The sequence below is a fragment of the Accipiter gentilis genome, chromosome 5, assembly GCF_929443795.1.
Source record: "Accipiter gentilis chromosome 5, bAccGen1.1, whole genome shotgun sequence".
Classification (NCBI taxonomy): Eukaryota; Metazoa; Chordata; class Aves; order Accipitriformes; family Accipitridae; genus Astur; species Astur gentilis.
Genome location: NC_064884.1, coordinates 33,025,212 through 33,051,949, shown reverse-complemented (window position 1 = coordinate 33,051,949; position 26,738 = coordinate 33,025,212). Strand labels below are relative to the sequence as shown.

Here is a 26,738-nt window from a genome sequence, read left to right as displayed (position 1 = left end):
ACCCCTGTTTACAATAGGGTTTTCAATAAACTTGATGTTTAATGAGCTTATCACATGCTGAGTCTTTTTCCTCAAGGGTTCTCTATTTTTTGTTTTTTATTTCCTTTTATTGTTCGTAATTAAAGGTTAAACTGTTTTTTCAAAAGCAATCTCTTTATAAGGTTGCACAGTGTGATCATTTGAGGTTTTCCTTATTTAATAGTTCTTGTGGAAACTTGCTTTTTCACTGCAGCACAACTGCTCCTATAGTGCGTTTTGCAAGAACAGCATCTAGCTTGTAGTACAAATCACCGTTTCTTTGAAGGGACAGAGTACCTCTCCGTATTGGTATGCGGGAGAGTCTTAAGCTATAGTGTCTAATTCATGCAAGATGCAGCTACATCTCCTTTGTGGTGAGTTTGTCTGTGATGTTTGTGTTACTCTTTATGCAGTCGTTCTGATAAAGAAAACTTTCAATCTGTTTTTCATTGTGTATCTTCATTAATCATTAGGGGTTCTCAAAAACATCCCGATGTTTATTGACCTGCATTGCTTATCCTGTCCTTGTTCCTAGCGGAGCAGATTTTCTTTGTTTGGTTTTTTCCCTCCCTCAAATACCCAAGTGCTGGTGTTGCATCTATCTTATGCTTGGTGAAGACGTTTTATTTTAAAAAGTGGAATCAATTCACTGAATGTGAGACATGGACAGCATGGGTAACCATAAAATTTCATAAATATTTGTAGCATGCCGGTTTGGTTCCCAAGCGGAACAGCTGGACTGGTTTGAGAGCAGTTTACTATTGTGAGTTCATTTAATGAAGAACCTTTAACTACAGTAACTGTATATCCAAGCCATGGGTAATGACCCTTCTGGTTTAAAGACAAACCAACCAACCAATTTTAGAAGAACTTCACTGTTTTTTTTTATTTTTAGTGCTATTTCTTGAAGCATTGAAATGAAAGAAGAAATATCTTAAAATCTTGAATGAATGAAATATATAACTTCCCTTGCTGGAATTTGAGAAGTTGGTCTCTAGGTTGGAGCAGACATGCACAGCTAAAGCAAAATCTTCTAAAAATAAAGGTTTGCAAGGAATGTTATGGCATCACAGCGGAAATGATTGTGCTTTCCTTTAAGTTAATTTCATATGAGATTATGTACAGTGTCCTTTTCTGGGGATGTTGCTTTTGCCTTCTGAAGGAGTTCTAAGTCATGGAAAATTACAGTTATTTTGCAACTTCTTCCTTTTTTTCCGTTTTTAAAAATGGACACAAAAGTATGTGAGACTTTAAGACATAACTCTTCCGTTGCCACCCAAGTATGAGAGAACTGAAGAGTGAACTTAATGGAATTTGTTTCTAAACCTTTGAAAGAACAACATGGTTAGAAAGCTCATGAATTGCATGTATGCAGTGTGAAATATAGCATGCAAAAATCTCTGTAAATCCTCCCTCATTATTTAATTATTCTGAAAGAACTCCCTCCCCACAATTAACATGGCAAGTCAGTCCTTGGAAATAATTGAGTGAATAGAATGGGGAAGGAAGTAGTATGTGCTTTCCATGAAAGAACTATTTGTACATTGAATTGGAAACAAATATCGTGAATAGTGGGGGAAAGGAAGGAAGAATTTGTGAAATATATTGTCGAGAAGCAGCAGTGTCAGACTTTAAACCTTGTAGTTAAAAAAAAAAAAAAAAAAGAAAAGTTGTTAGAAGGGTAACACCTGGACATATTTCTGTGTTATTTTGTTACTGCAAAGTGGGTGGTGTGTTTGTTTGATTTATTAAACCGAACCACCTGAAACTTGTGGTTAAATGAATCAGGATTTGTGGTATAATGTCCAGTTCTTACCCTCTGCAATGAAAACCTAAAAGCACAGCTTGCTTTTTTCTTTTTTTTCTTTTAATTGCTAAAGTATTCAATTTCACTAATAATTCCAAATGGCTATTTTATTCTAAATAAATCTGTTCAGGGCAAGTTTTCGTAGATACTGTATCAAGTTTTCGTAGATACTGTAATTTTGAATTGTGTTTTGTTTCCTAATTACTGCTTCTCCATCCTTATCAGTTTTTACCCTTTCTTGACTTTGCCTTTAAATGTTTCTAAAAATAATTAGAAGAATTGTGTAGTTATGGAAAAACTGCATTTAACAAATACACGCTTGGTGTATCATGGACACTCGGTTCAAATTAATTTTTTTAATTGCCTTGTCCTGTTTCTGTGTCATGTGAGTTTTAGAGCAGTAGGTGTTTTTTTACAAGTCGTATTCATAGCAAACCTAGGTACAACAGAAGCAAACGATTTTAAAATACCCCTTCAGCCTTACGGTTTTGTCATTCATTTACACTCATGGAAACCTACTGAGAATATTGTGTATGTGACCAAAAGCACGATTTGGCCCTAAATACTTAAATGTTGAATAAATGAAAACAGCACAAAGTACTCTGGAGCCTTTGGATGGCCAGTGGAGTTTGCGAGGCGGGCGCTGGGTGTGTGTGACATCCATCTGAGAGATTGAGAATGTAGGGAATTCATGGAAAAAATCCAGCGCCGTGCTGCAAATCCTTAGGGGGAAAAGTCAACCAGCTCCAGATGTTGACATGGTTGACTGCGAGCACATGAAGTGCTGTGGATTTAACTCTTGCAGTCGGAGTGCTTTTTTTTTTTCTTTTTTTTTTTTAACTCTCTGGCAGCTACCAGGGGAGAAACACATTTTCACTTCTAGAGGCAGATGAGATGGTGGGAGCAGCTGGGTTGCACTGCCAACAGTGTCTGTCAGCCTACCAAAGGAGAAGTGTTATTTTTTTCATTTCATTTTTAATGGGATGAGACAGGAATTCAGTCATTCTGAAAATACTAATTTTCCAACATCTGATCAGTATACTTCTGATAAAACAGAAATAAATTCTTGCCTTGGACTAAGCTACCTATGAAATGGTGAAATCAAGCACTTCTGATTCCCTAAGACTGTCAATCTCATATGTTTCTTTCATAATAAAACAAAACACTTGCAGTTATTAAAGCACAAGCAGCACCTTGATTCAATTAAAAATGTTTGAAAGCTTAACTGGTACGTAAGCAGTTAAAATAGAATTTCAGCATTAGTTCTTAGCCACAGTGGACTTAAGTAGCAAAGTGAATCAATTTTATGATATCACCTTTGATTTTTATCACTGCCTCTGGATATATTTTTATTGTATTGTTTTTCTTGACCAGCACATAGCTGGTGAAGTGCAGCCCTGCTCAGGACAGACCTAAAGAAATTGTATTCGTAGCAGTGTTTTACTAGATTTATTTTTCTTCCCCGGTAGGTATTTTGATGAGGCTCTCCCGTGTTTCTTAAAGATGCTTTCAAATTCAATGACTTAATTCAGAAAGTGCCAGTTGTCTTGCCAAAATACCTGTGGTAGTGACATACTACAGTACTCTTAACAACAATACCTTGTGTAAATAGCTTCCAAATCTCTCCAAGTGGAATTAGTCACTGTTTGCTTTGCATTCAGAAGTGTGCTAACAATGTTTGGGCACCAAGAATGTAATTAATAAAAATGTCATTAAAGAATCCGACTGCTAAATATAAAGTTCAGTGTGTACAGTTGACTTCTTGGGTCTTCTGCTTCTTTAGTGCCCCACTGGATATAAAAATGCTCTTTGGGGTATATCTTCTGAAAATGACTTGCAAATATATTGCACTGCAGGCTTGTCACACAACAGTGGCAGCCTGCTGGCAGCATGCAGACAGATGTCCTGAATGGCATCTCTCTCCAAAAATGCTGAGGAAGGGCATCAGAAATGCTGTTTAAAAGACTCTTCCAGGGATTCAAATGTGAAGGAAGTGGACAATGTAGAGACTGGGAGCAACAGCAGCAGGTCACTCAACAGCTGACATCCAAGCTCTGTGTTACCTTGGGGATGAAATACCTTTGGGACAGATTATATGCTGGTTTTTTTTTTAATTTATTTTTTCTTTTTTCTTTTTTTTGTGGAATTGAAGGGTAGTGCTTGGACTAAGTCTACAAGTATACGCACCCTGTGCTATGAGGGAGTGATGGAAGTGTGACATGTGTAGCATAGTTGCAGCTTTTCAGATTGATATTAAAAGTACATGTTCAGTCAGTTAATTTATTTTTTTTGTTAGTTTTTCCTTTCGCAATTTATTCAATGAAGTATTGCAAGGTAGCATGTTTGCTGGACTCATGAGGAAGACCTAATTACTGTCAGCCTGATTTAACAGTTTTGAAAGCTTATCACTGTGCCTCTAAACTCTGTCTTACCTATTTTTATGATTGTATTTGCTGTCTTAATACATACCCATACCTGCAGATTTTGTAATAGTTACTTAGCTCTTTTCACTTGCAAAGCATTTTACAGAGACGTAGTCTTTATCTTAGGGTGTTATGAACATATCATTTTATAAATAGAATAAGCAAAAATCCTTTGAATGCTTATCATGAATATGAAGAGATGCCTTTATACATTAGTCTTGCATCTTATCTCTGACTTTGAAAATAGAATACCTCATGCATTCATAGTCTATATATTCCACTCTTACAGTAATCCTGTTTACCTATAAAACCTTGAAACTCCTCTTAAACACTAAATTTGTGTTCTAGGAATAAATTAACAAAGCAATGCAGCCTCAACTGCAGCTATGAACTTTTTACAATTTTTTTGAAACCTCAAGATTTTCAACATGGTGGTAGGTCTGCGTTCCCAGGGAGTGTTTGCAAGGGGAAAGGGGAACCCTTAGAAAGCTGCATCTCTAGCTGCCCACCAGTTGCCTGCGCGAGTCACGAGTGCCTCTTGGCTTCTCCTCCGCTCCTACTGCCTTCCAGCTCCTGATCTTTCCCACTTAGACCCAGCATTCCCCACTGGCTCTCAGCCCCATTTTTTGTTCTACCTTTATCTAAGCCATGTCAGATGGAGATGCATATTTCCATATGTCTAAAGGTAAGCACATTGGCATTAATGCAGGACTGAGGAAGAACAGAAGGGAGACTACAGACCTGTTTTTCCACCAGAGGTGTTAAAAGGTCTTGCTCATGAACAAGTTGTTATTTAATGTTAAATGATCAGTGTTTAAATTCATAGCTGGTTCAGCCACAAACATTACTTTTTAGCGTAGACAAACTGAAGAATGTATCGAAGTACCTTTTACTAAATAATTATAAAATACATGATATGTACCCTAGTGTTTGAAGAAATGCCTCTAACTTGGTGAGCTCCCATTAAGCTGTGGTAAGCTTTCTGTTAAATTACGTAGTTTGGTAGAAATGATAGGGAATTTATTTCTGGACCTAGGAATAAATGAACACAGATACAAAAGCAGTTCCTTGCCTTTATCCATGTATAGTTTCAGCATACAACTACATAATGTTTGATTCATAAGACTCCAAAAATAGTAATAAAATAAGCACATCAGTTTTTCTTTAGTAACCCTTTTAAAATGAAAAATGAGTTCAAATGTGTTATTGCTGCTTCTAGTTGTGCTAACAATCTTATTTCCCTTCCCCACCCTTCCACAGCCTGAAGTGTTCTCACAGCAAGTTATTTTTGCTCATGGAGTGTTGTGGTGTTTGCAAGAGGTATATTACCAATGCAGTAATAATCCTGGCTTCTTCAGAAAAATGTCTATTTCTTCTCACTCTGCTCCCTCACAAATTACTCAGTTTGAACATCTGTGTTTTAAAATGCTCAGGGAGCTAGGGTGTTATCAGAGGTCAGACTTTCAAGTGAATTAGGAGTTAACAATTGAAGTAAATAATTTTAAACCGTTAGAGAAAAACAAAAAGGCTTTGCCTATGTCAACTGAGAAACAACAACCAGTAGGCTGCTGATAGTGAACATAAACATAATTTGCCCTCTATATAGCTATTAGAAGCCAGTATACTTGTAGAATTAGTTTTGATTATTATTTAGTTATGTTTCAGCCTTACCTAGATTGCATTGTCTATGTGCTTATAAAGATGCAGTTCTTCCTAAAGGGGACCTAGGCAAGCAGAATCGAGGAAGCATCTAGGCTGGAAGGGACCTCTAGAGATTAGGTGGTCCAGCCCCTGCACAAAGCAGGGCCAACTGCAGAGTTAGATCCAGTTTAAAGATGGACCAAATAAAAACTAAATCGCTTTGGGGAATTCAGTGATGCATGTACTTTTGAAAGCTGTCTCCTGCATGCCTGTGGGCATTGAAGTAACACACGTACAACTTAGAAGAAAGGGGCCATGCCTTCTCCCAGGATGTTGCTGTTTAACATTGATTATTTTTTAAAAATTTTTTAAATTTTATTTTGTCACCATAGCCTTCCAACAAGTTTGGTCAGAGAGAAGAGTACACTCCCTCATGGCCTTGTACTTTCACCTGTTGCAGAAAATCAAGGGTAAAGAACAATGTTAAACTGAAACCCTGGCAGTATCCGAGCCCAAGAATCTTCTCGTGTCTTGAACATGCTGTAGATTTTGTCTTCACATGTTGTCCTGTTTGTCATCATGCATGTTCATCGCACAGTTATTACTATTATTAAAATTCTTATCATAGGCAACAGCAGTTTTACCTGCTCATTTTTGTGTTGAAATGACAGAACTTAAAGGCTTGGTGTCCTTGTTCCTTTTCTACCTTTGCCCTCCAAAGTTACTTATTTGGGGCATGGGGAGCTTGCAGTTTTGTGCTCTAAACTGGATGTGTGCTGGCTTCTCAACTGCTGCATTTCAGGGGGTTTAATTTACATGCCAGCCTGTGAACTTAGGCAGCTCATGGCCAGAGAGCACGGATAATACTGAAATTGTCCCAGCAAGACTGAGAGGATGGTTGCTAGCGTCCTGATAGAAAAACTCAAATGGTGCTCAAGAAAGAGATAAAGCAAACAAAGACTTGTGAGCAGTGGAGGGTAGGATTTTACCTGCTTGCATAGTAATGACCTAATTCATTTTAAGCAATGTGGAATTGCTGTAGATGAGGTTTCTGCCTGGCTGTAGTGGTGATGTGATGTATGGGAGAATTCCAAGATTCATGGTCTTTAAAACAAGTATGTTATAATGTAACTGTTTTGGGGATTACAAGTTTTCAGAAAAACACGAAATTTCCCATGGGCATTTTCACATCTTACTGTTCTTTTGGGACAGAGCTGTAAAATGAGCTTTTCTTTTCTTGTCATCATTTTAGGTCACACAGGTTTTTGGTTTGGTGGTTTTTTTTTGTTTTTTTTTTTCCTTTTCCCTCAGAGGTCTCTCTATGCGTGGAAAGGATACTGAGCTTTGCTTCAGGAATAATTACATATATTCTGTATATTCTCTGATTAATGATAGGATAGAAATATTTTTTTTCCTCGCATAGTTTGCCTTAAAGTAAAAAAACCCCGAAAACAAAACAAAAAAACCCACCCTACAACAAACACCAACACCTCCCCCCCAAAAAAAAAACCCACAACACAAACCCACACCTGCAAAAGAAGGAAAGAGAATGAGACAATATAAGCTTGAAAGGTACATTTGCAAATAAACTTTGGAAAGACCCATATGCTGATATGAGGAAGGAAAGGAATTATAGTAGTCTAAGAACAAAAACTGGTCCTTAAAATCGTTAATAGCACATAGAAGAGGCACACATAATAGAACAAGTATGTTTAGGTAAGTTTGATAAAAATGGAAAAAAAAAAAAAAGAGTTATCGTGTAACATTACATTGAGAAGTAAACTAACTGGGGTTTTTTTTGTTATTGTTTTAAACAGTTGGACAAACAGAACATTCCAGTGTAACTTTGAAGGAAGACACTGAAACTATGGAGACAAGTCCATCTGACTCAAGCACCAAGGATGGTGTAGATGCTGAGAAAGAGGATGCTCATACAGTTCAACAGTTGCCATCTTTGGAAGAAGACGCAGAAGACCATGCAACTGAGCCACAGTCTTATGATCTGGGGTTTAAAAAGGTTTTCAAATTTGTTGGGTTCAGATTCACAGTGAAGAAGGAAAAGACAGGAAAATCGGAACCAGTTCAACTGCTTACTGTAAAAAAGGAAACACAAGTCCCTGAAGGAGCTGATGATCAAAAAGAAGTCAGCTCAGAAGAAATAGTGATGCCTGAGGATGCACTCTCTGCAGAAGACAACACCAAAGACACAATGAAAAATGAAAAAACAGAAGATGAATCTCCTCAAACACCAGAAGCAAATGAGTCAGCTGCCTTAGCCACTGATACTGCATCGCCATTAAGAAAATTTTTTACTCAGGGATGGACTGGATTTAGAAAAAAGAAGAGTTTTAGGAAACCTAAAGAAGATGAACTACAGTCTCCTACGAAAGAAGGGGAGCAAGACAAAGAGGGGGCAACATTAACAACTGAAACCAGTGAAAAGGAGGAGAAATCTGAGTTTGAGAAGCAAGATGAAGAGAGGAATGTGACAGCAGTAACTATTGAAGCACATGAGAAGGAGCAAACTGAAGATGAAAAGCAGGAGTCAGAAAAGACTGTGGCAGCCACAGGAGTTGAAGCAAGTGAGAAGGAAGAGCTAATCAGGCATGATGAGCAGGGACAAAAGGAAGATGTAGCAGCAGCAGCAGAAAGTGTGAAGGAGAAAAAAGCTGAAGATGATCAAGAAAGGAAACTGATGGAAGTCTCAGAAGATCTTGGTAAAAAGGAAGAAAAAAATGAAGAAGGAAAGAAGGAAAGTGAGGTGACAGAAAAAACACTAAAAACAAGGTCAGGGGTATCTGTTGTCATTGATAGTGCGAATGGAGAGTTGAAAACATCCTCAGAAGTCCTACCTGTGGGAGAAAAACTGGGGTCAACGGAGAAGTGTGAAGTAGATGACAGAACTGAAATACCCTCTGAAGAGAAACTTGAAGCAGGATCTTTGGCAATTGAAATTTCTAGTGAACAGCTTAAAAAATCTGAAGGAAGAGAAGAAGGAAATAAACCTGTTCCACTGGGGAAAGAAACATTTGATGAAAAAACGGAGGAAGCAGAATTGAAAATGTCACCCACAGCAGAAGACATCACACAAGGAGAAGCTCTGGAGAGAACCACAGAGAAGAAAGCAAGCGAAGAACATGAGCCAAAACTGGCTCTGGGTGCTCCTGGATTGAAGTCCTTTTCTAATTCTGAACATTCGGTTGACACAGAGGATGATCAACAGTCAATCAAACCCACTGATGAAGGACTACAGGGAAAAACTGGCATAGTTATGACTGATGCTATCAAACCAGATGAAATAACCATGGAAATAACTCCTGAAGAGGCAGCTGGAAAGAGGCCTCCAGAAGGTATCACAAATGAAGCTGAACTGCTGTCTTCTCAAGAAAAAACTAAACTACAAGGCAGCCCTTTAAAGAAACTCTTTACGGGTACTGGATTGAAAAAACTGTCTGGAAAGAAGCATAAAGGCAGAAGAGACGAATCTAAGTTAGGGGAACACGGTGAACCAACTCAGCATTTATCAGATTCCGCAGATAGCCCAGAGGAACAAAAGGGGGAGAGTTCTGCTTCTTCTCCTGAGGAGATGAATGAAATTCCTTCTTTGGAAAAATCTGTAGATGGAATGCAGGTCACTGAAAATGAAGATGCTGCAATTTCAGACGTGGAGCGAAAAAGAGAAAGTGTGACACCCTGGGCTTCATTTAAAAAGATGGTGACTCCCAAGAAACGTGTCAGAAGACCTTCTGAAAGCGATAAAGAAGAAGAAACTGATAAGACAAAGAGTGTTGTAGTATCTGCAACTGAAAATGCTGTTGATGAAAATCAGGGAGAATTAAAAGAAAATGGGATAGACCAGAAACCAGAGAAGACCATGGAGGAGCCCAAAAGAAAGGTTGACACCTCTGTGTCCTGGGAAGCTTTTATATGTGTAGGTTCCTCAAAGAAGAGAGCCAGGAAATCATCATCGTCTGATGAAGAAACTGAACATAAGCTTGGTCAAGAAAGCCAAAAAATAGAAGAGTCTGGACAGAGCAAAGAAACGGCAACAGATGCAATTCTTACTAGTTCTCAGGAGAGCGATCCAGGACAAGGGAATTCTTCCCCAGAACAAGCTGGAAGCCCATCTGAAGGTGAAGGTATTTCAACATGGGAATCATTTAAAAGGTTAGTCACTCCAAGAAGGAGATCCAAAACGAGAATGGAAGAGAGAACTGAAGACTCTGTTGTGGGATCTAGCCTGGAGCATTCCACATCAGATGGTGAGCCTGGAAGAGACGAATCGTGGGTTCCATTTAGAAAACTGATGCCTGGGCGCAGGAAGAAGAAGTCAGATGGAAAGTCAGAACCAACTCATCTTAAACAAGCAAAAGAAGACATGGCAGAAACAACTGAAGAAGATTCAGATATTCCAGCTGTTGTTCCTTTATCTGAATACGAAGCAGCGGAGCAGGAGAAAATTGAAGCCCAAAAAGCAAAAGATGCTGAAGTGATGAGAGAACAGACCTCAGTGGAAGAGAGAGCAGAAAAATTAGAGGAGACCCTAAGAATTGAACAAGCACATGAAGGGCTGGTACATGCAGTTACTGTTACTGTTGTGGAAGGGGAAAGGGCAGTTACTAGTATTGAAGAAAGGTCACCATCTTGGATATCTGCTGCTCTGACAGAGTGCATTGAGCAGGTGGGAGAAGAGGAAGAGAAAGAAACTGAGAAAACGTTTGAATCGGATGTTATTGTGGAAGAAGCAGTGGTAGTTGCTAAGACAGTGCCAGAGACGAGAAAGGATGTAAGTGATGACACCACGGCAAGTGAGCTAGAGCTAACCTCAGAAGCAGTGACGGCTCTGGAGGAGACAGCAGAAGCTTCCTGCGCTGAAGAAACATTGGCAGTGTCCCTTGCTGAGGAGACAACTGAGATGGTTTCTGCTGTTTCACAGTTGTTAGAAACCCCAGATACTACAGAGGAAGTTACACCTGTACAAGAAGTGGAGGCCACTGAACAAAATTTGAAAGAATTAGACAGACAGACACAAAAAGTTCTTCATGAAGTTGCTGAAAGAGTAAAGTCAGCAGATGTAGCGCAGCTGGTTAGTGAAAGAACCATGACAGCAACTATAATTACGACAGTGCAAGGAATGGAGTCAGAAGTGAAAGGTGATGCTAAAGATGGGAACATCGTAGGCCAGGAAACTGTTCTGCTTGAACAGTCCTTGGAAAAAGGAGAACACAAGGAGGATGGCCTCCAGCCCCAGGGAAGTGCAGGGACCATTCAAGGCCAAAATGGAGTTGAAGAGAGTGTTCTACACGAAGGTTCAGAGAGAAGTGAAATATCTGCTGCAATAAAAGAAAGCACAGAAGGATGTGAAAATGTGGGTGTATTGAGAGATGAAAGCCAGGGGCAGACATGTGAAGAAGCAGTTGTAGAAGACCATGAAGAAATACCTGATGTGCGGAAGACAGTAGAGGAACCTTCATCACACGACAGAGAGTTTCACAGCATCAAAGCAGTGACCCCCAAGGAAGAGCCGTTTGCAAAGCAGGAGCCTTCAGAACAAGAGAAACTGCCCACAACAGAGTTGACAGTAGATGAGACAAGAGATGAACATAAACCAGAAGTACAGATTGCAGTAAGTATTACATATAAAACAAAGGTTGATTTGTCAAAGAAAAAAACCAGCAAGTTTTAGATATTATACCTAATTTAGAACCAGGCTGTAGCAGTGTTACTGTCGAGGACCTTTCTTGTGCAGCCTAAGGCAACTGAAGTTCATTTCCAGTGAGACAGACACACAGATGTCCAGACACAGCAGCCACTGAGGCTTCTGTGCAGAGTGAGGTGGATGCGATTCCTACAGAAATGGAGTGGGAGATGGTGTGCATGGATCCGAAGGCGCTGAAACAATTGCCATTGTGGCGCCAGCACAGTGCAATGTGACTGAAGATATTATATGAACACCTGAGATATATATGTGATCCATATGGTACCATACATAGTGGATGGTATCTTCAGTTGTAGGCAGAGATACAATTGTAGCTGAGGTGCCTCTGCAAAAGGAAAAAAAGGAAATGACACCACTATCTCCAGCTTTAAACATGCAGGAGTTATGGTGGCTGATGTATTCCTACCTTCTTCCCTACCCCGCCCCCCCTCCATCTTCCTGGCTTAGTCTTTGTTTCAAGTGCTGTCCGCTGTCCCTTGCTTTAGACGGCCCTTTATTTAATGAGCTGTGTGTCCAGAGAAGCTGAACACAAACTGGGATCTTGGTGACCCACTAGTCTCGGTGTCATCACCTCACACTCATAACCCGCCTCCTTTTGGTCATTCCTTCTGGTGCTTTTTTACCCAGGACATTCCTGATGAGTCCCTGCTTGTACCCTTTTTCACAGGTCTGTTGCAATTCTCCGCAGGTGCAGGACAAGACAGAGGATGAAACTTCGTCCTTGGGCCTTACAGCTGAAGAGCCTGTGCAGCTTGAAGGAGAGGGCAAAACCCTTACTGTGGGACCAGAGTGCACAGAAGCAGTTGTCACTGTGGTCCCTGTTAAACCTGAAAGACAACATGAAATTCCTGACTTAGAAGAGCAAGCTTGTACTGAAGGAGTTCCTAGCGGGGCACCTGCCCACAGAGAGGAAGAGGAAGATGATGCTGTGCTCCTTGGAGTAAAAAGCACAGAAGTCACTGTTACTGAGGTTTCGCTACAGAATGAGGTTAAAATCTCTGCCCTTCCGTCAGAAAAAATTGGCTCAGAAGGAGCAGCAGATGCTGAGCAGAGTGGGAGGGATGGGGCTGGCAAGCACATTACAGCAAAAGATTCTCTGCCCATCCTAGAGCCACCATGCAGAGAAAAAACAACTGACCCCCCCTCTCAGAGTGATGAAACTGAAGGTGGCAAAATGGAAGATGGTATGCTTGAAACTGAAACACACTTAGAGAGTGATACCACTGTCACTGAGGCTTCCACACAGATTGAACCAGACAGCGTATCTAATGTAGCATCAATGTGCCCAGATATCACTGAAAATGGAAGCGCTGTCCTCGCTGACATAAGCCCCGAGAAATGTGAAACACCAAGCAGCTTAGCTGAAGAAGAGACTGTGGAGAAAGAACAAGAACTTGTAGAAACCTCAAACTGTCAAGACTTTCAGAAAGAAGATAACAAAAATGAGCAATTGATGGCAAGGGCCAAAGAAGTAGTTGAATCTGGAAAACGGGAAGCTGTGAGAGGTGATGAATGTTCAACTGCTGTCCAGCAAGAAGTTTTAACTGTGCGAGAGGAAGGCTCTGACTCAGCCCTCCTACAAGCTGAAAGCTCGGAGGCTCTGAAAATGCCTGTGCCTGTAGCAGCTGCAGCAGTTGAAGACCATGTAATGGCAGAAACCGTAGCACCTGCAGACACGACAGCCGAAACTTTACAGCCCTTGGCAACCACACCAGAGCAAATGGCTTCTCAAGAGGTTCCAGTTACTACTGTTGACCCTTCAGGCAGTGGGACTGCAGAGCTTGGTAGTGCAGAAGCACCTGAGTCTCGGGTACCTCCTGCTTCCATGAATGGAGTATCAGAGGAACAAGAGAGGCCCCAGAGTGCAGGGCAGCCTGAACAAAATGGTATTCCTCTAAGTGACAGTCTGTCTCTCACCCACACGGAATTTGAGGAGGATGTTGTTCAGTCTGTGACTATAGAGTCCCAGAGTACAAAAATTGTATTGAATGCTATCCAGACGGCTGTTCACAAACTTGCAGAAACAGAAGAATCAGTTTCCTTTGAGTCAGAGCAGCGCATTAAGTCCATAGGGAAAAGCCCGTCAGATACAAATGTACCAGAACTTCTGGAAAGTATGCAGGTGGATCATCAACTTCCAGTAAAAGAGGAAGAGGTAGGGAGTAAAGAACAAGAGCTTCAGCAATCAGAAATAGTGAAAAATGCTACCTTAACAAAGTCTGCAGAAATTCATGCAACTGTAGAAAAAACAAAAGATAGGCTGTTAACTTCTGAGATGCTGAAAGATGGACAAAGTCAGAATTCTTTAACAATTGTGACTATCCCTGAAGATGTTTCAAGGGAAAGTGTGGGACTTCAGAAATCAACACTAGAACTAAGTACTTCAGAAGATTCAACCAAAGACCCCCTAGACATACACCCACCAAAATTAAGGGAAAAAGAGGTTGGGCAGACTATGGAAATCCCAGACCAGCATACAGGTCAGCAAACATGCAGAGAAAGTGAGGAAGAACAACATCACCTGCCAGTGGAAGATGGGAAAACACAGACATGGGAGGATGACAGTTGCAAAGAAGGAACATCTTGTGATAGTCCACAAAGTCAGAACTCAGTGGCTCCTGAGGCCTTGAATGTAAGTAGCTTTTTTAGCCAGCAATTCCTTTCTTTTTCCAAAATAGTTTTGGGGGTGTCTAAAACTGTTGTGTCTCTAATTTTTTTTTAATTCTAGTGAAAGGCAACTGCTCCCTGGTTTAACCAACAGGCCACAGACTTTTTTTTCTTCTTTGTCATTTTACTGCCTCTCTCTCTGGCTACTCAACACCTTATTTCTTTTCTGTACAGCTACCCTCGCTTTAACGGCCTTTGACTTAGCCTGTCGTTCAGGGTGATATTTCTGGGAGGTAGAAAACGTACTTTCCAGTTTTCCTAGATACACAGTGATATGACATGTGTGTTAATGTATAGGATTTAATCCACAAACATGCTTCTTCTCCAACAAAGCTCTTTTTAAAATCTTAAAGGATGTGAGTGAATCCTAAAGGATGTGAGTGTTGCCTTCCCTGGTAAACCTGAAGTGCCTCATGTACCAAAGCTGTCTGCACTTCAGTGAAATCTGAATCAGAAATTATAGGTACAGTCTCTCCCTAGGATGTTTGCTGCACTTGCTTCACTGAGTCATGAGACCTTTATCTTCAAGAACTGCTTGGGAAAATAAGAGATTCTTGAGAGAGTAAGTTGTCGTTAATAAAGCTTTTTTACTGTTGTCTTTCTTTCAGATGTGCTAAGCATCCATGTGGCATTTGGAGAGATGCCAGTCCTAGAGAACAACTGACAATCCTGTGGCAGAACCAGGAGCTTTATTCACTACCCTTTACTCTCGGATGTTAACACCTGCTCTTTTGAAGACCTCACCTTTTTTGTCATTTCTATTAAAAAACCAATGCCTTTAACGTTGGCTATATCCACGCGTGTTCCATTTGAAGGTCATTTGCCTCTGCCCAAAATATACCATTTAGACTGGAGATGCACAACTGAGCGAATGGACAGACCACTAAAATTTGTGCCACAATTATTGCTGTTCCCTCACTTAATGTGTGTCCTGTCTGTCCCATCTCCTTGAATCCCTTCACTCATCCCTGAACCCCCCTCCTGTCTTTTTGCAGTCTCCCTTACCCCCCGCATCTTCCGTAGCTGCCTTGATTTGACCTACGAGTGGCTGTAGATGCTGCTAGAATTGTGTGTGAGGGGGAAATGGAGGGCTAACTGATGAGAACACAACGAGACTTCTGGCTGAGTAGCAGATGTGTCTTTATCAAACAGCAGGAACTGGATCACGCACAGATTCTTGAACACAATGCTCAAGATTGCTGCCTTTCAGTCCCATTCAGGTATCTCTATCCATCCTTCAGTTGTATTTGTGCAGGCCTGATTTAGTCAGAAATTAATGCCACAGTGTAGCTTGCAAGGAGATTGAGAATACCCTTCTTCTGTTGTTCCAGACTTCAGGTCTCAGGACTGGACTGTAATGTGTTGAATATTTATATGTATGTCTTAAACCCAGTTCTGATTTTAATGTAGAGCTATAATACTTCTGTACTATTTAGGCATACCCTTAAATGAATTTTGTAGAGTAGCCTGGAGAGGAAATTGATACCATTGGAGCGGAAATTGATAACATGTGGTTTCCTATTTATTGTTCCAGGTTTTTCCCCTTGTAAAATCTCTCAAAAACTTGGCTGTCTTGCTTTGAATATTTATATGTGTATCCTAAACCCAGTTCTGATTTTAATGTAGAGCTATGGTATTTCTAAAGACAAAAGGAGAGCCCTGACCTGTGTCAGATCCACCAATCACTTCTACTTGCAGTCCTCCCTGGTTTCTGAGAACCTTCCAGACTTACCATTTTACTGTCGTCTTGCCCGTGTAGCAACCCCAGTGGTACCACAACCCTCAAATCACACCCTTCTCATTCCAGAGTCTGCTCATTTCTGGTCACTGCCCCTCCAACCCCAAGCCTTTCCCCACACCTACACCATCTAACATCCTTCCTGCATACAGGCTTCCTCCTTTCCCAACCCCTGCCTGAACCTCTATTCCCACCACAGCATTTCCTGATATCCTCCCCGCTCCTATTGATTCCCTGTCTTCCCTGAGGGGGGGAGTAGGAAGGAGGGTAAGGTCTTGGTGATGAATTCTGCCTTGGAGTGCAAAAAGCTGATGAGACCTTTGGGGTGCTGAGATCTTAAAAGCCTTCATGTAAGGTGGATTGGACTGACAACAGCTGTAGACCAGAATGAGCAGAGTGATTTAAAAGATGGAAAGAAGCCCCAAGACCTGGAGACCTGGGATGCCTGTCCCCAACAGGAGTTGGTCCTCTCTTTTGTTGTTTACATTAAAATCAAACACGGGGTACAAGTCAGTACTTTCAGCTCTGATTTCTAAAGTGAAGGTTACAGATCGCACTTTGTGAAACTGATGCCCATCAAGTTGAACAATAGCTCACTATCCTACCTGTATAGTAATTTATTTTAAAATCAACTTTTAGTGTACAAATGCTCTTGTTATGGCAAGTGCTTGCCTCTCCTTGAGGCTGCACGTACAGCAAGCAATGTGACTGATTGCACTGGTGTGATTGCACCATCTGGTGCTGCCCTGTGTGGAAGCATCAAAAGATTTTTCCTTACCTCAGAGCAAATTATATAAATATTTAAAGCCGAACAATGTGGTTTCAAACAATCCAGTCTATCTCTGTCCATCGTTAGCGGCAGCTTTCCCCCTTAGCTTTGGGCAATTCCAACAACCTTGGTTGGTTTCCACAGGTTTAAGTTGGCTTGCAAGTTAATCATGCTCTTAACAACACCTTACAAGTGCAAACTTGGCTGAATTTGTACAAATTGTATACCTATGTACGTTAAGCCATATTGCAATAACTACAGCAGGTAAAATGAAATAACAGTAGCATGACCTGTGTAATCCTGATTCTTATGTTTGTAGCTCCAAAGCTGTTAATAATATGTAAAGTTAATTCTTGTCTGAACCTCATTTAAATAAAGCTAGCTTTACCACAATGTAAATTGTCTGTTGGTAGTAATTGGACAGGCACATGCTTTAACTTGCCTGTTTTCTCCATTAATCCAGGGCCTAGGTAAGCAATGCAACAAACTTAACTATAAAACAAATGCAAAAGCTTCTTCTTATAACTGACAGCTAAAACATTACTGCACCTGAAACCACGCTAATGGTGCAAGGAGCATGCCTCCACATAAAGATACTACTTTGTTCCGGCGTATTGCTTTGGCCTCTGAAACTCTCATTTGAGACTGTGACTTCTGGCTTGTGCTTAAAAGCTTGAAGCTTTCTCCAATCCAATGTATTGGGTTACCAAATTTGATTTTGTGTTTTTAAGGTAGATTTTCATTGATTAAATAAAATACAACTACAACTTTGTTCTAACGTGTGTATGTGGTGTTTTTTTCAGCTTGCTTAGTGTAAATTATTTTCTGATGGTTGCTTCATCTTCAGAGTTTGATTTGCTCCTGACAATTCATTTGTTGTTTACTGACGTTCAGCTTTTGATGTGAATTAGAGGAACTAATTACAGAATTAAACTGCAAGTTGGTTTTGAGTTTCTATAAAATGCGCATACTTCAGAAGAAGTAATAAGATACTTCAGAAGACTGTGAAGAAAAAAACCCCTCCATTAAATTCAAGGTAGATAACAGTATTCAGTGAGCCAGAGTGAAAAATCAGTAAATCATGTGCCTTGCTGGTGTAACTGAAGTATAAAAAAAACCAAGAAAGCAACACCATGAATGTCCACAAAAAATTTGGCATAGAGTAGTAGATTAAGGACCTTAGGCCCATAACTGATTTCTTTAGGCTGCCCCACTTCTGCGTAGCTGGGGTGTATTCCTCACGGCACTGAAAATCCAGAGGTGCTTGTGATTTACGTTCACAGACCTTGGACTTCAGACATGAAATTTTTCCAGCTATGTTCTATGGCTAAGGATGTTGAGCAGCGTTTGTATCTCAGAAGACTTGCATAGATTCACATCTGAACTCATTTTGTAAAGCTATATGTTTACCTTTCTATCTCAGCTAAGATGCTAAATCCAGTATCTGCAAATACTTACCTGCACTGGTCACAGAAAACGCAGGGGTGTGGAAACTGCAGGGTGCCTGTCCCTCTTCCTGCTTTCATATTGCATCAGGGGGCTCATGCTGCAGGCACCTGATCTCACTGTCCAGCTCTGGCATCTGGAGGTGTAGATCAAACCAGCATCTCCCACTACTGTTTGTGCTGAGGGCACACAATCTCTGCCAGTCCTTTTGCAAGGTTTATGCATTTATACTACCCTGTTACTGGTTAGCAGGAAGTCCCCGAACAGGCATTATAGCAGGGATTGGAGACGAAGCCTCTTGCATTCCAGGGAGGTTTGTGTGCTGTTTTCTCTTTTGTAAGGCTGTTTTATTGGCAATAGCTCAAGTATCCTGCCTATTAGCTCAAGCTATGGAAGGGGATCTGGCTTTCCCATTCAGATCCAGAGCATATGGGAGGCAGCTGCGCTCGTTGAGGAACCTGCACAGCTTGGATACAGCAAGTGCCTGGGGATGGGCAGGCGGCTTGCCAAAAGCACAGAGGATTCCTGAGATGGTCATGTCCGGATGCCGAACGCTGGATGTTTGACATTCACACTGTCACATGGGAGTGGAGCAGGCCTCAGGAGGCTGATGGCCGTGCAAGGAAGGATGTGGTTTGGATTGAGGAGCAATGTGGAGCAGAAGGCCGGTGGGATTGGCAGCACAGGGTTTGCAGTCCTGTTTTGGGGGAGATGGATGACATGTGGTAAAAGAGGGTGAACATTTTAAGATGCTGCTAACAAGATGGAAGCTTAGCCATCACGATACTAATTTAGGGCTGATGTAATTTCTAGTTGGACATTAAATTTAGTCTTTCCAAAAGTAAGAATGAAAGCTAAGGGTGTAGTAAAGGCCTGTGGCTGTTCTGCTCCAACATCCTTTTGAAAAAAAAAAATAGTGTCAACTCTTTAAAATAGAACAGTTTTAAGAATTGTCTCCTATTCTTTCTTGAAAATGACATCTGTTTCCAGAGCTTGAGAAACTCACATATCTCAGTTCCTAGTGCAACAACTGGTGATATGATGAAGTGAGGAAAGCAGAAGTCCCATACTCCATGGGAGCTGCTTCCTGGGGATGGTCTCTGTGTAAAGTCCTGTGGCACCTTGACCCTGCCCTCATCATATAGCTTACAGATATGTCTGTCCCTCCTACAAAGGCACCAGACTAGAAAGAATAACCAGCAAGATGCCTTTTCCTCTAAGCAGTTAGACAAGAGGGAATTGTAAAAAATGGCAAGGCATTTACAAGCCAGCCGCTGTCCTGGAAAGCAGACATCCCAAGAAGCCTTTGGGAAGGAGCCGGACAGAAATTCCTGCCTCCTCCCCGGTGCAACTGTCCCCTTGTCATGGTCTTCTGTGGCCCCTTGGCCTTGCAGTGCTACAGCCTCCTCTCCCCTGCTTGAGCTGCCTGTCTCTCTGCTTAGCAAGCAGGTTCCTTGTGAACTTTTAAACTCTTTTCTAGTTTTTCAGCAGACAGTCTCAGGGTCAGCGTGACATAGTCAGAGGTGCCTGTCATTTCCCACAGAAATGTCTGTATGAAGGGGAAAACCTGACACACAACCACCTGTACTAACACTTCTCCCTTTCACCCTTCCAGTGGTAGCCATGAGGCTCACAGACTAAAGACAGAGAAAGGTGATGCTCAGCCAGTATTTGAGAGTAGTTGCCTGGGTAGTGCATGCCTGGGGCTTCAGGGTGCCCAGATCCAAGGCAAGCCAGGGTTCTGGGCCACCTCCGCTCCATACAGCGTCAGGAACGAGTGTGAGTTTTGCACGCTTGTAATCACCTCTTGTGCCTGCTGAGACCCTCTGGCAAGACATCAAGGGAGGAGAGGAGGCTGACCGCGGGATTTGATTTCACTTGCTTTTGTAGTTGAAGAGGTGGCCCAAAAAAGTAAAGTTTTCAAGGCTGGCTCACTAAAGCAAAGGAGGCTGGAGGCTTAATTACAGCTCTGAGGGCAGGCTGTGCTTGGGGAAGATAGAGCAAGGGGGAAGCGTCAGCCAAACTGTTTGAGATGCTGACTGGCAAGGTAACCTTCCCACAGTCCCTGGTGGCAGTGTGGGTGTTTGCTCAGAGGAAACTTTTCTTAGCCAAAATATATCTGGGGGTTTTTTTTATCTCCCAGATGGTGTTTTCACTAGCATTTCATGAGAGCAATTAAGAAATACAGAGACAAGTATGACCTGCCCATTATTCTCAAGCTGATACGAACTCTTCTAAACTAGAATATTTGCTGAACAATCTTGAAAATAGCATTATTCTCTTTGGCATAAGTCTCCCTGCTGGGGAAATGCTTTTATTGGATTTTTGCATAATCTGTCTTGATCCTGCAATTGGATTCAGGCTCATACATCCTCTCTCCTCCCCACAGTAGAGCCAGTTAATGCCTTGCAGATGCAGGGCAGGAACCTGCATCAGCATGAGTGGTGTGGCAAAGGCTGGGTGTACTGCTTACAATTCTTCATTCAAAAGTATATTTAATTTAAAAAAACACAGAGAAACCCTTTAAGCCAGTATTGATATTGATAGGTAGAAGTAGGCTCATATTCACTGTGGCAGCATATTGACTATGTTGAAGTTACTGTTTTGTTTTCTTTCACTCATAACCAACAGTTGCTCATGGAAAGAACAGATACAATATTTCTTTCTGGAATCATTTCTTGATGTGTCTCAAGGGTCTGGACATTCCTGTTATTTAGTAGTTATTTATTTTTCCAATAAAAGAGACATCATATTTTGTTTTAGCTTTTCTATTAAGAGCTTGGGTCACTGGGGAGCATCAAACCTTACAATCTAAGCAGTAGAGATGATTTTGCTTAAAACCTCAAACACTCCTATTTTTGGTTGTGCCTAATGTACAGGAGCACAGTGATGATGTGCTATGGCAAACCAACCTGTTATACTTCTATAACATATTGTAGAAACAAGGAACCTTGGCACATCACTGAAAAATAATGTAATGCCTCTTGAATTTTGAGCTGTAAACTATGATGTAAGGTATTGATTAATTGTCCCCATTGAGTGGCAAGGTACAACTAGCAGGAAAGTGGCAGTGAGTGGTACTGACAACATGCAGGGAAGCAGAAGAGCACAGCTGGAGGACTGCAGGAGCAGGGACAAACATGCATCAAGGGATGTAAGATTGCTGTTACTGGAACCAAAACTGTTTATTATGACAAAATTGGCATTAGAAGAAAATCAGAGAGGCTCCACAATCTGTTGCAAAAATAGAAAAAGACTGAAATGAGTTGAAAAAAAGTGAGTGCTTTTATTGAATGTTAATTTGTGACCTGTTTGCGGCAACACAAGAAAGTAAAACAGCTCATCCAGAGCAGCTGGGGGAAGCAGGATGGCATGCAAAAAATGAGAGCTTCCTGGGGGCTGCAGACCCCACTCTGCACAGATGAGTGGGAAATGGAAGTGGTAAGGTGGGATCTTGTTTCTTTATTCCCTACCTTTTGTCCTGTAGCCAGAAAATACACTCTACTGGCTACAGAGCTTACGTTTTATGTGCTGGACTCTTACACTCTCTGTCCTCAAGCTAACTGCATTTTAACCTGATATACTTTTCCAGAACTTGAGCCTGCTGTGACCATAGGCTGCTCCTCCAGGCAGAAATGGTCTGAAGCACTCATTGCTATGCGCAAGCCCCCATCATTAAAAAAAAAACCACACCCACCTCCCCAAAATCCCACACAAAAACAAAACAAAAAAAACCCAACAAACATAAACACCAAATGAAGTGAGTTCTATTTGTACATAGTGGAGAGAAAACTAGCTTTGTAACAAATAAAGAAGTCCATAAATAAACACTTCACTGCAGCAGATAAAGGCTTTATGGCCACAGTGGCATCTCTATGATGATGTCCTTTTTAAATAATATGTTCATACATACATATGAACATTTGAAGTAAGAATACCTTCACTTTAAAGATAAGTTCCTATCTTTAAAGTAACACTTAGCAATGAACCAAAGATGCTGTGAAGCTAGTGCTTTCCCTTTCTGCAGGAGGAAGGCGGGGGGGGGGTGTGTGTAAGATTTTTAAAAATTTGCTAAAACCAAAAAATAGGGAAGTATCTGGACAATTAAGTATGATCTGTGAAATGTAACATTCAGTGTAGCTCAGTTTCCCCCTCATTACCTATTTTCTTAATAGAAAGGGAGACACCAAAATGATCTAACTGGCTCCTCCTCTAGATATAAGACACAGACCAAAGTTTAGAAGGTTATGTTTGAATTTTAAATGAAATAGACTGAAATATTAATGATTCTTCAGCTCAGAAGAGCTTAAAATAGACTGTTGCATGAGCACTGATGAGGTTAGCCTGTTTTAATGTTCCAGCGAAAAATCTACACTTCTTTTTGATTCTGTTGTGAACTTGAAATGTAAAAAAACTATGGGAACAGTGTCCCTGAAGGGAGAAGATACTCTGTTTTTTTAAGCAGAGAAAATTAAATAGAGGGAGTAGTAGTGCTGATGCTTGGAGAATTCACATTTCTTCCCCCCCCCCGCCCCTTGGAAGGCAGCACTCTGGGCTGGAGGAGCAACTGGACATTTGTGTACTCTGTGTGTGTGCATATGTGTACACTCCCACTGGCAGGACATGCTCAGGTTCTCCCTCCTATCTGGAACTGGGGACAGGGAACTGCAGCAGCCACACTGAAGCCCAAATAGTTACTTCCCCTTGGCCTTGCGCTTCCCTGGCGTAGCTGGAACACAGCATGCAGGGAAGTGCCAGTGTTTCCGCCCCACTGAAGTTTCTCTGCCACCTGCTGAGCAGCTCACTGCTCGTGGCAGCACTGCCAAGAGAGCGTGGGGGACACAAAACACCCCCCTTGAGGCTCATTTCCCCTTCCCGACCTCTTTTCCTCACTCGGGGCCAGGGGGACCTGTCACGCCTGGGCATCCTAGGGGCTGCTTACTGAGGACGCTGTTCTTTGCTGCTTTCCAAAAAAATCTTCTTCTGCCTCCACTGTGTCTTCCTGCAGGAAGCGGATGCTCAGACCCAGAGAAATACTTCCCTTTCTCTGCAGTGGCAAAAATTTCAAGAACAGTGATGCATCCTGGAGTGCAGGAAACTGTCTGGCGCTGTGTCCCACCTTTCAGAACATCTATTCCCATGTGTATTCCTATCTATCTATCTATCTAATTACCTCAAAGTGCTTACACTGGGAAAGACAGATGCTCATCCAAGGCCCTCGCACAGGTATTCCCATAGCTTGCCAAGATGCTGAGGACAAAGGCAGGTCAGTGGCAGTGAAACTGTTGTCTCCTGCCTTCTGAATGGTTCAGTGACACCAAGGCACCAGCCTCGTCCTGGTCAGCCCTGCATGGCAGGTAGGACAGTATAAGGAAATTTTTTTCTCATCAGTGAAGACATGAAAAGATCCCCCCCGCCTTGTGTACCTGCTGCTGCAAGCCTTGGGACTTTGTGCTCTTGAGTGCTTTGCGGCCTACCCTGCAAAGGGCTCTGCTCTCTGGAGCAAGCCTGCTGCAAGGCAGGGCTGCGAGAGCCCTTTCTCCCCGCTTTGGCTTTCCAGTGCAGCCTCTCGGTAAGGGATTGCTGTCACAGAGATGCTCTTTGGGCTGCTGTGCGGTGCCTGCCCCTGTGAAGGGCTGCTGGCCGGCCAGCCAGGACGCCTGGGTGGTTGCGCTGGTGTGACTGCACCATCTAGTGCTGTCTTCTGCAAACTCACCGCTTGTCTTGGAGCCAAAAGGAGGCTCGACTGGTTGCTCACAGGTCGACAGGGATTGCACCTCAAATGCGCGTAGAACCATACTTCCTGTTTCATAACGCCCCAAAAGTGGGAGAAATTGATGTGGCAAAGGCAGCAGCTTCTCCGAGCCACTGTCTTCCCTGTTAGGTGAGCTTCCATCCAGCTTGGACAGCCATTAGAGAGGAAGAAGCATGGCACAGCGCTGGCTTGCATCAGTGATGCACGTGCACAAAATGCACGTGTGAAATAATAAGCTGCTTCAGTGGGCTCTGAAGGGAAAACGCAGGTTCGGTTCTAAAGCGGTAGCTGCATTCAGTGCCAGTCTGAATCAAGTCGGGAAACGATAAGGCAACAGCAGAAATAAGGCCCAGACCCACAGCGGCTGCTCGCTCGGCTCCTGCTCAGGTGCTGCCCTAAGGCACAGCTCCTGCGAAGGCCTGATCTGTGCTGAGAGCAGCGTCTTTCGGCTGCAGAAGGGGCGGCATGTACGCTGGATGCTGAGGCCAGAAAGAGATCAGGTCTGCTGCCTCTGCAGCCTTGCCGAAGTAACCGTTTGGTAGTTTCTGATAAGCCTGGAAGTCTTCAGAACTTAACGCAACAAGCCACAGGAAAGGTGTCGACCAGACTTCTGAGCTGGAAGGCAGGAATATGCTAGCTTATCCCAAACGGCGTTTGGAAGCACATCCATCGGCAGCTGGGCTGCTGAGTCTCTCCTGCTTCCTTGGGTGATAGAGGGGACACCTGCACCGTGATGGAAAGGAAGCAGAGGGAGCATTGGAATCATTATCCTTAGCCAGGGTTAAGTGGTAATACCTTCTGAGAGGTCTTCCAGCATATGTTAACACATATACCAGTATATTCCACAAATGATAAAAAACAGAGGAGAGCCTCAGCTAAAGTAAATGTAACGGAAAAGAGCTAGCCTGCCTCTGCAAAAATGAGAAAGCAAAATGGGGAAACAGAGGGGCACCCTCAGTCTCCACTGAGCATAAGCAGTTATGGAAAAAGTGTTTAGAAAAAGAGCAATCTCAGAGTCAATTAAATGTGCTAACACCTGTTTTACAGCAATTGGCTGAGTTTGCCTCATCAGCTCTTCATGATAGTCCTCTGGGATCCATACCCAGGGATGGCGGTGACACAATGCAACTTAGGAAAGTAATGACTATGGCAGAGGATTTTACGGATGTGACCTCTGGGATACCCACATCTATCAGCACTGACCCTTGACCATGAATATGCAGGAAACCGAGGTCTGGGCTTGATCCTGTGGCAGTCCAAGCGGCTGCTACTTGCCCTGCTGAGGATTCAAGTAGTGAGGTGGTGGTGGTAGTTAATGACCACTGCTTTATGACATTCCCCATGGACACAGGAGCCCAAACGTAGATGGTAGATAAGGGCACTTAGCAAGGACAGCCTTCACTTTGCAAAAAAATTAGTTTCATTTGTAGGCATCCATGGGCAAGTCGCTGACCAGGGCTACATTAATTCTGTCTAATGGACCAGCAGTCCACCCAACCTTACTCTTAAATCCTCATCATAGGTGCCTTTTAGGTACAGATTTACTGAAGACTTGGTAAAGGGGGTGGACCCATGGGAGAAATAATAAACAAGGATGACCACCCCCTTTACTGCAGTTTGCCTTATATCGATGCACCCCATTAGCCTGTTACAAACAGATGCCACCTCAGCCCATAGCAAGCTAGTTAGCACTCCACATTGCAAGTTCCCTCCTGATGCCATCTATCCTCTTACTGAATTGACAAAACAGGCGAAAGAACAGGGACTCATTGGCAAGTCTCAGCCTCCTACAAGTCTCCTGTATGGCCTCGAAAGAAGCCTAATGGCAAGTGGCAACTAACAGCACATTATGGAGGCCTGACCACTGCTGCCAAACCACTCACTGCGGCTGTTCCCAATATAGCTGATGTAGTCGGTCCTCTTAATGATGGATGGCAACTATCGATGTGAAAGATATGGTTTTTATGATCCCAGCACTGGAGGCAGATAAGACGAGCTTTGCTTCCATCTGGCAGGGACTCCAGTATACATTTAGTCACCTATGGTAAGGCTTAAACCATAGTTCCACCATACGTGTAGCTCATGCTACATTGGCTAAAGAGCTGGAAATGCGAAAATTTCCACAAGAGGTCACTGTGGGGCAGCGCGTCGGTGATTTCTTAAGAGGTGGCCGCTTCGCAGAACTTGTGAACAGGCTACGGACACGCTACAACACACCCACAGCCAACTCAGGTAGAGATATCAGAAGAACAGAAACAAGGGCCCAGTCACGCATTCATCCTTTGGGGAGTCAGATGGATAGGTGAGAGAAAAACAGCCCCCGATGAGGTGCTACAAGGAATCCAATAGTTACCCCTGCCCCAGAATAAGAAAGGAGTTATGTGCCACGCTAGGGACTTTAGGATCTCGGAGGGCACGTATTCCAGGGTTTAGAAGAATAGCCTTACCACTCCATAATTTACTAAAGAAAAATGCAATCTGGGAATGGATCCCACAACATAACAAGGCCCCCAGAGCTGTTAAAGAAAACCATCAATGTCTATCAGTCACTGGGACTCATCCACCCTACGTGGCCCCTCTCACTACACATCCAGGTGGGAGAGAAGGAATATTGGTGTGGACTAGAGCAATAGGGGCTGCCTGGATCCATGCAACATCGCATAACTTTGGGCTCCAAATCACAGCAGAATTTCATGTAAGAATGCAGTCATATATAACAATAAGACTACTATCAGACAATTACGAAAAGAAAACC

The 26,738-nt window shown here is 42.5% G+C and overlaps 1 protein-coding gene across 3 annotated transcripts in view; it reads left to right on the top strand.

Moving 5' to 3' along the window:
* Positions 1 to 17,553, top strand: part of AKAP12 (A-kinase anchoring protein 12) — a 31,734-nt gene extending 14,181 nt beyond the window's left edge. For all 3 annotated transcript variants that reach the window (XM_049801261.1, XM_049801262.1, XM_049801263.1), the window contains 3 exons: positions 7,707 to 11,515; positions 12,297 to 14,240; positions 14,884 to 17,553. In XM_049801261.1, coding sequence (XP_049657218.1) covers positions 7,707 to 11,515; positions 12,297 to 14,240; positions 14,884 to 14,892 — 5,762 coding nt within the window. In that variant the 3' untranslated portion in view covers positions 14,893 to 17,553. The remainder of the gene's footprint in view (positions 1 to 7,706; positions 11,516 to 12,296; positions 14,241 to 14,883) is intronic.
* Positions 17,554 to 26,738: the final 9,185 nt, after the last annotated feature.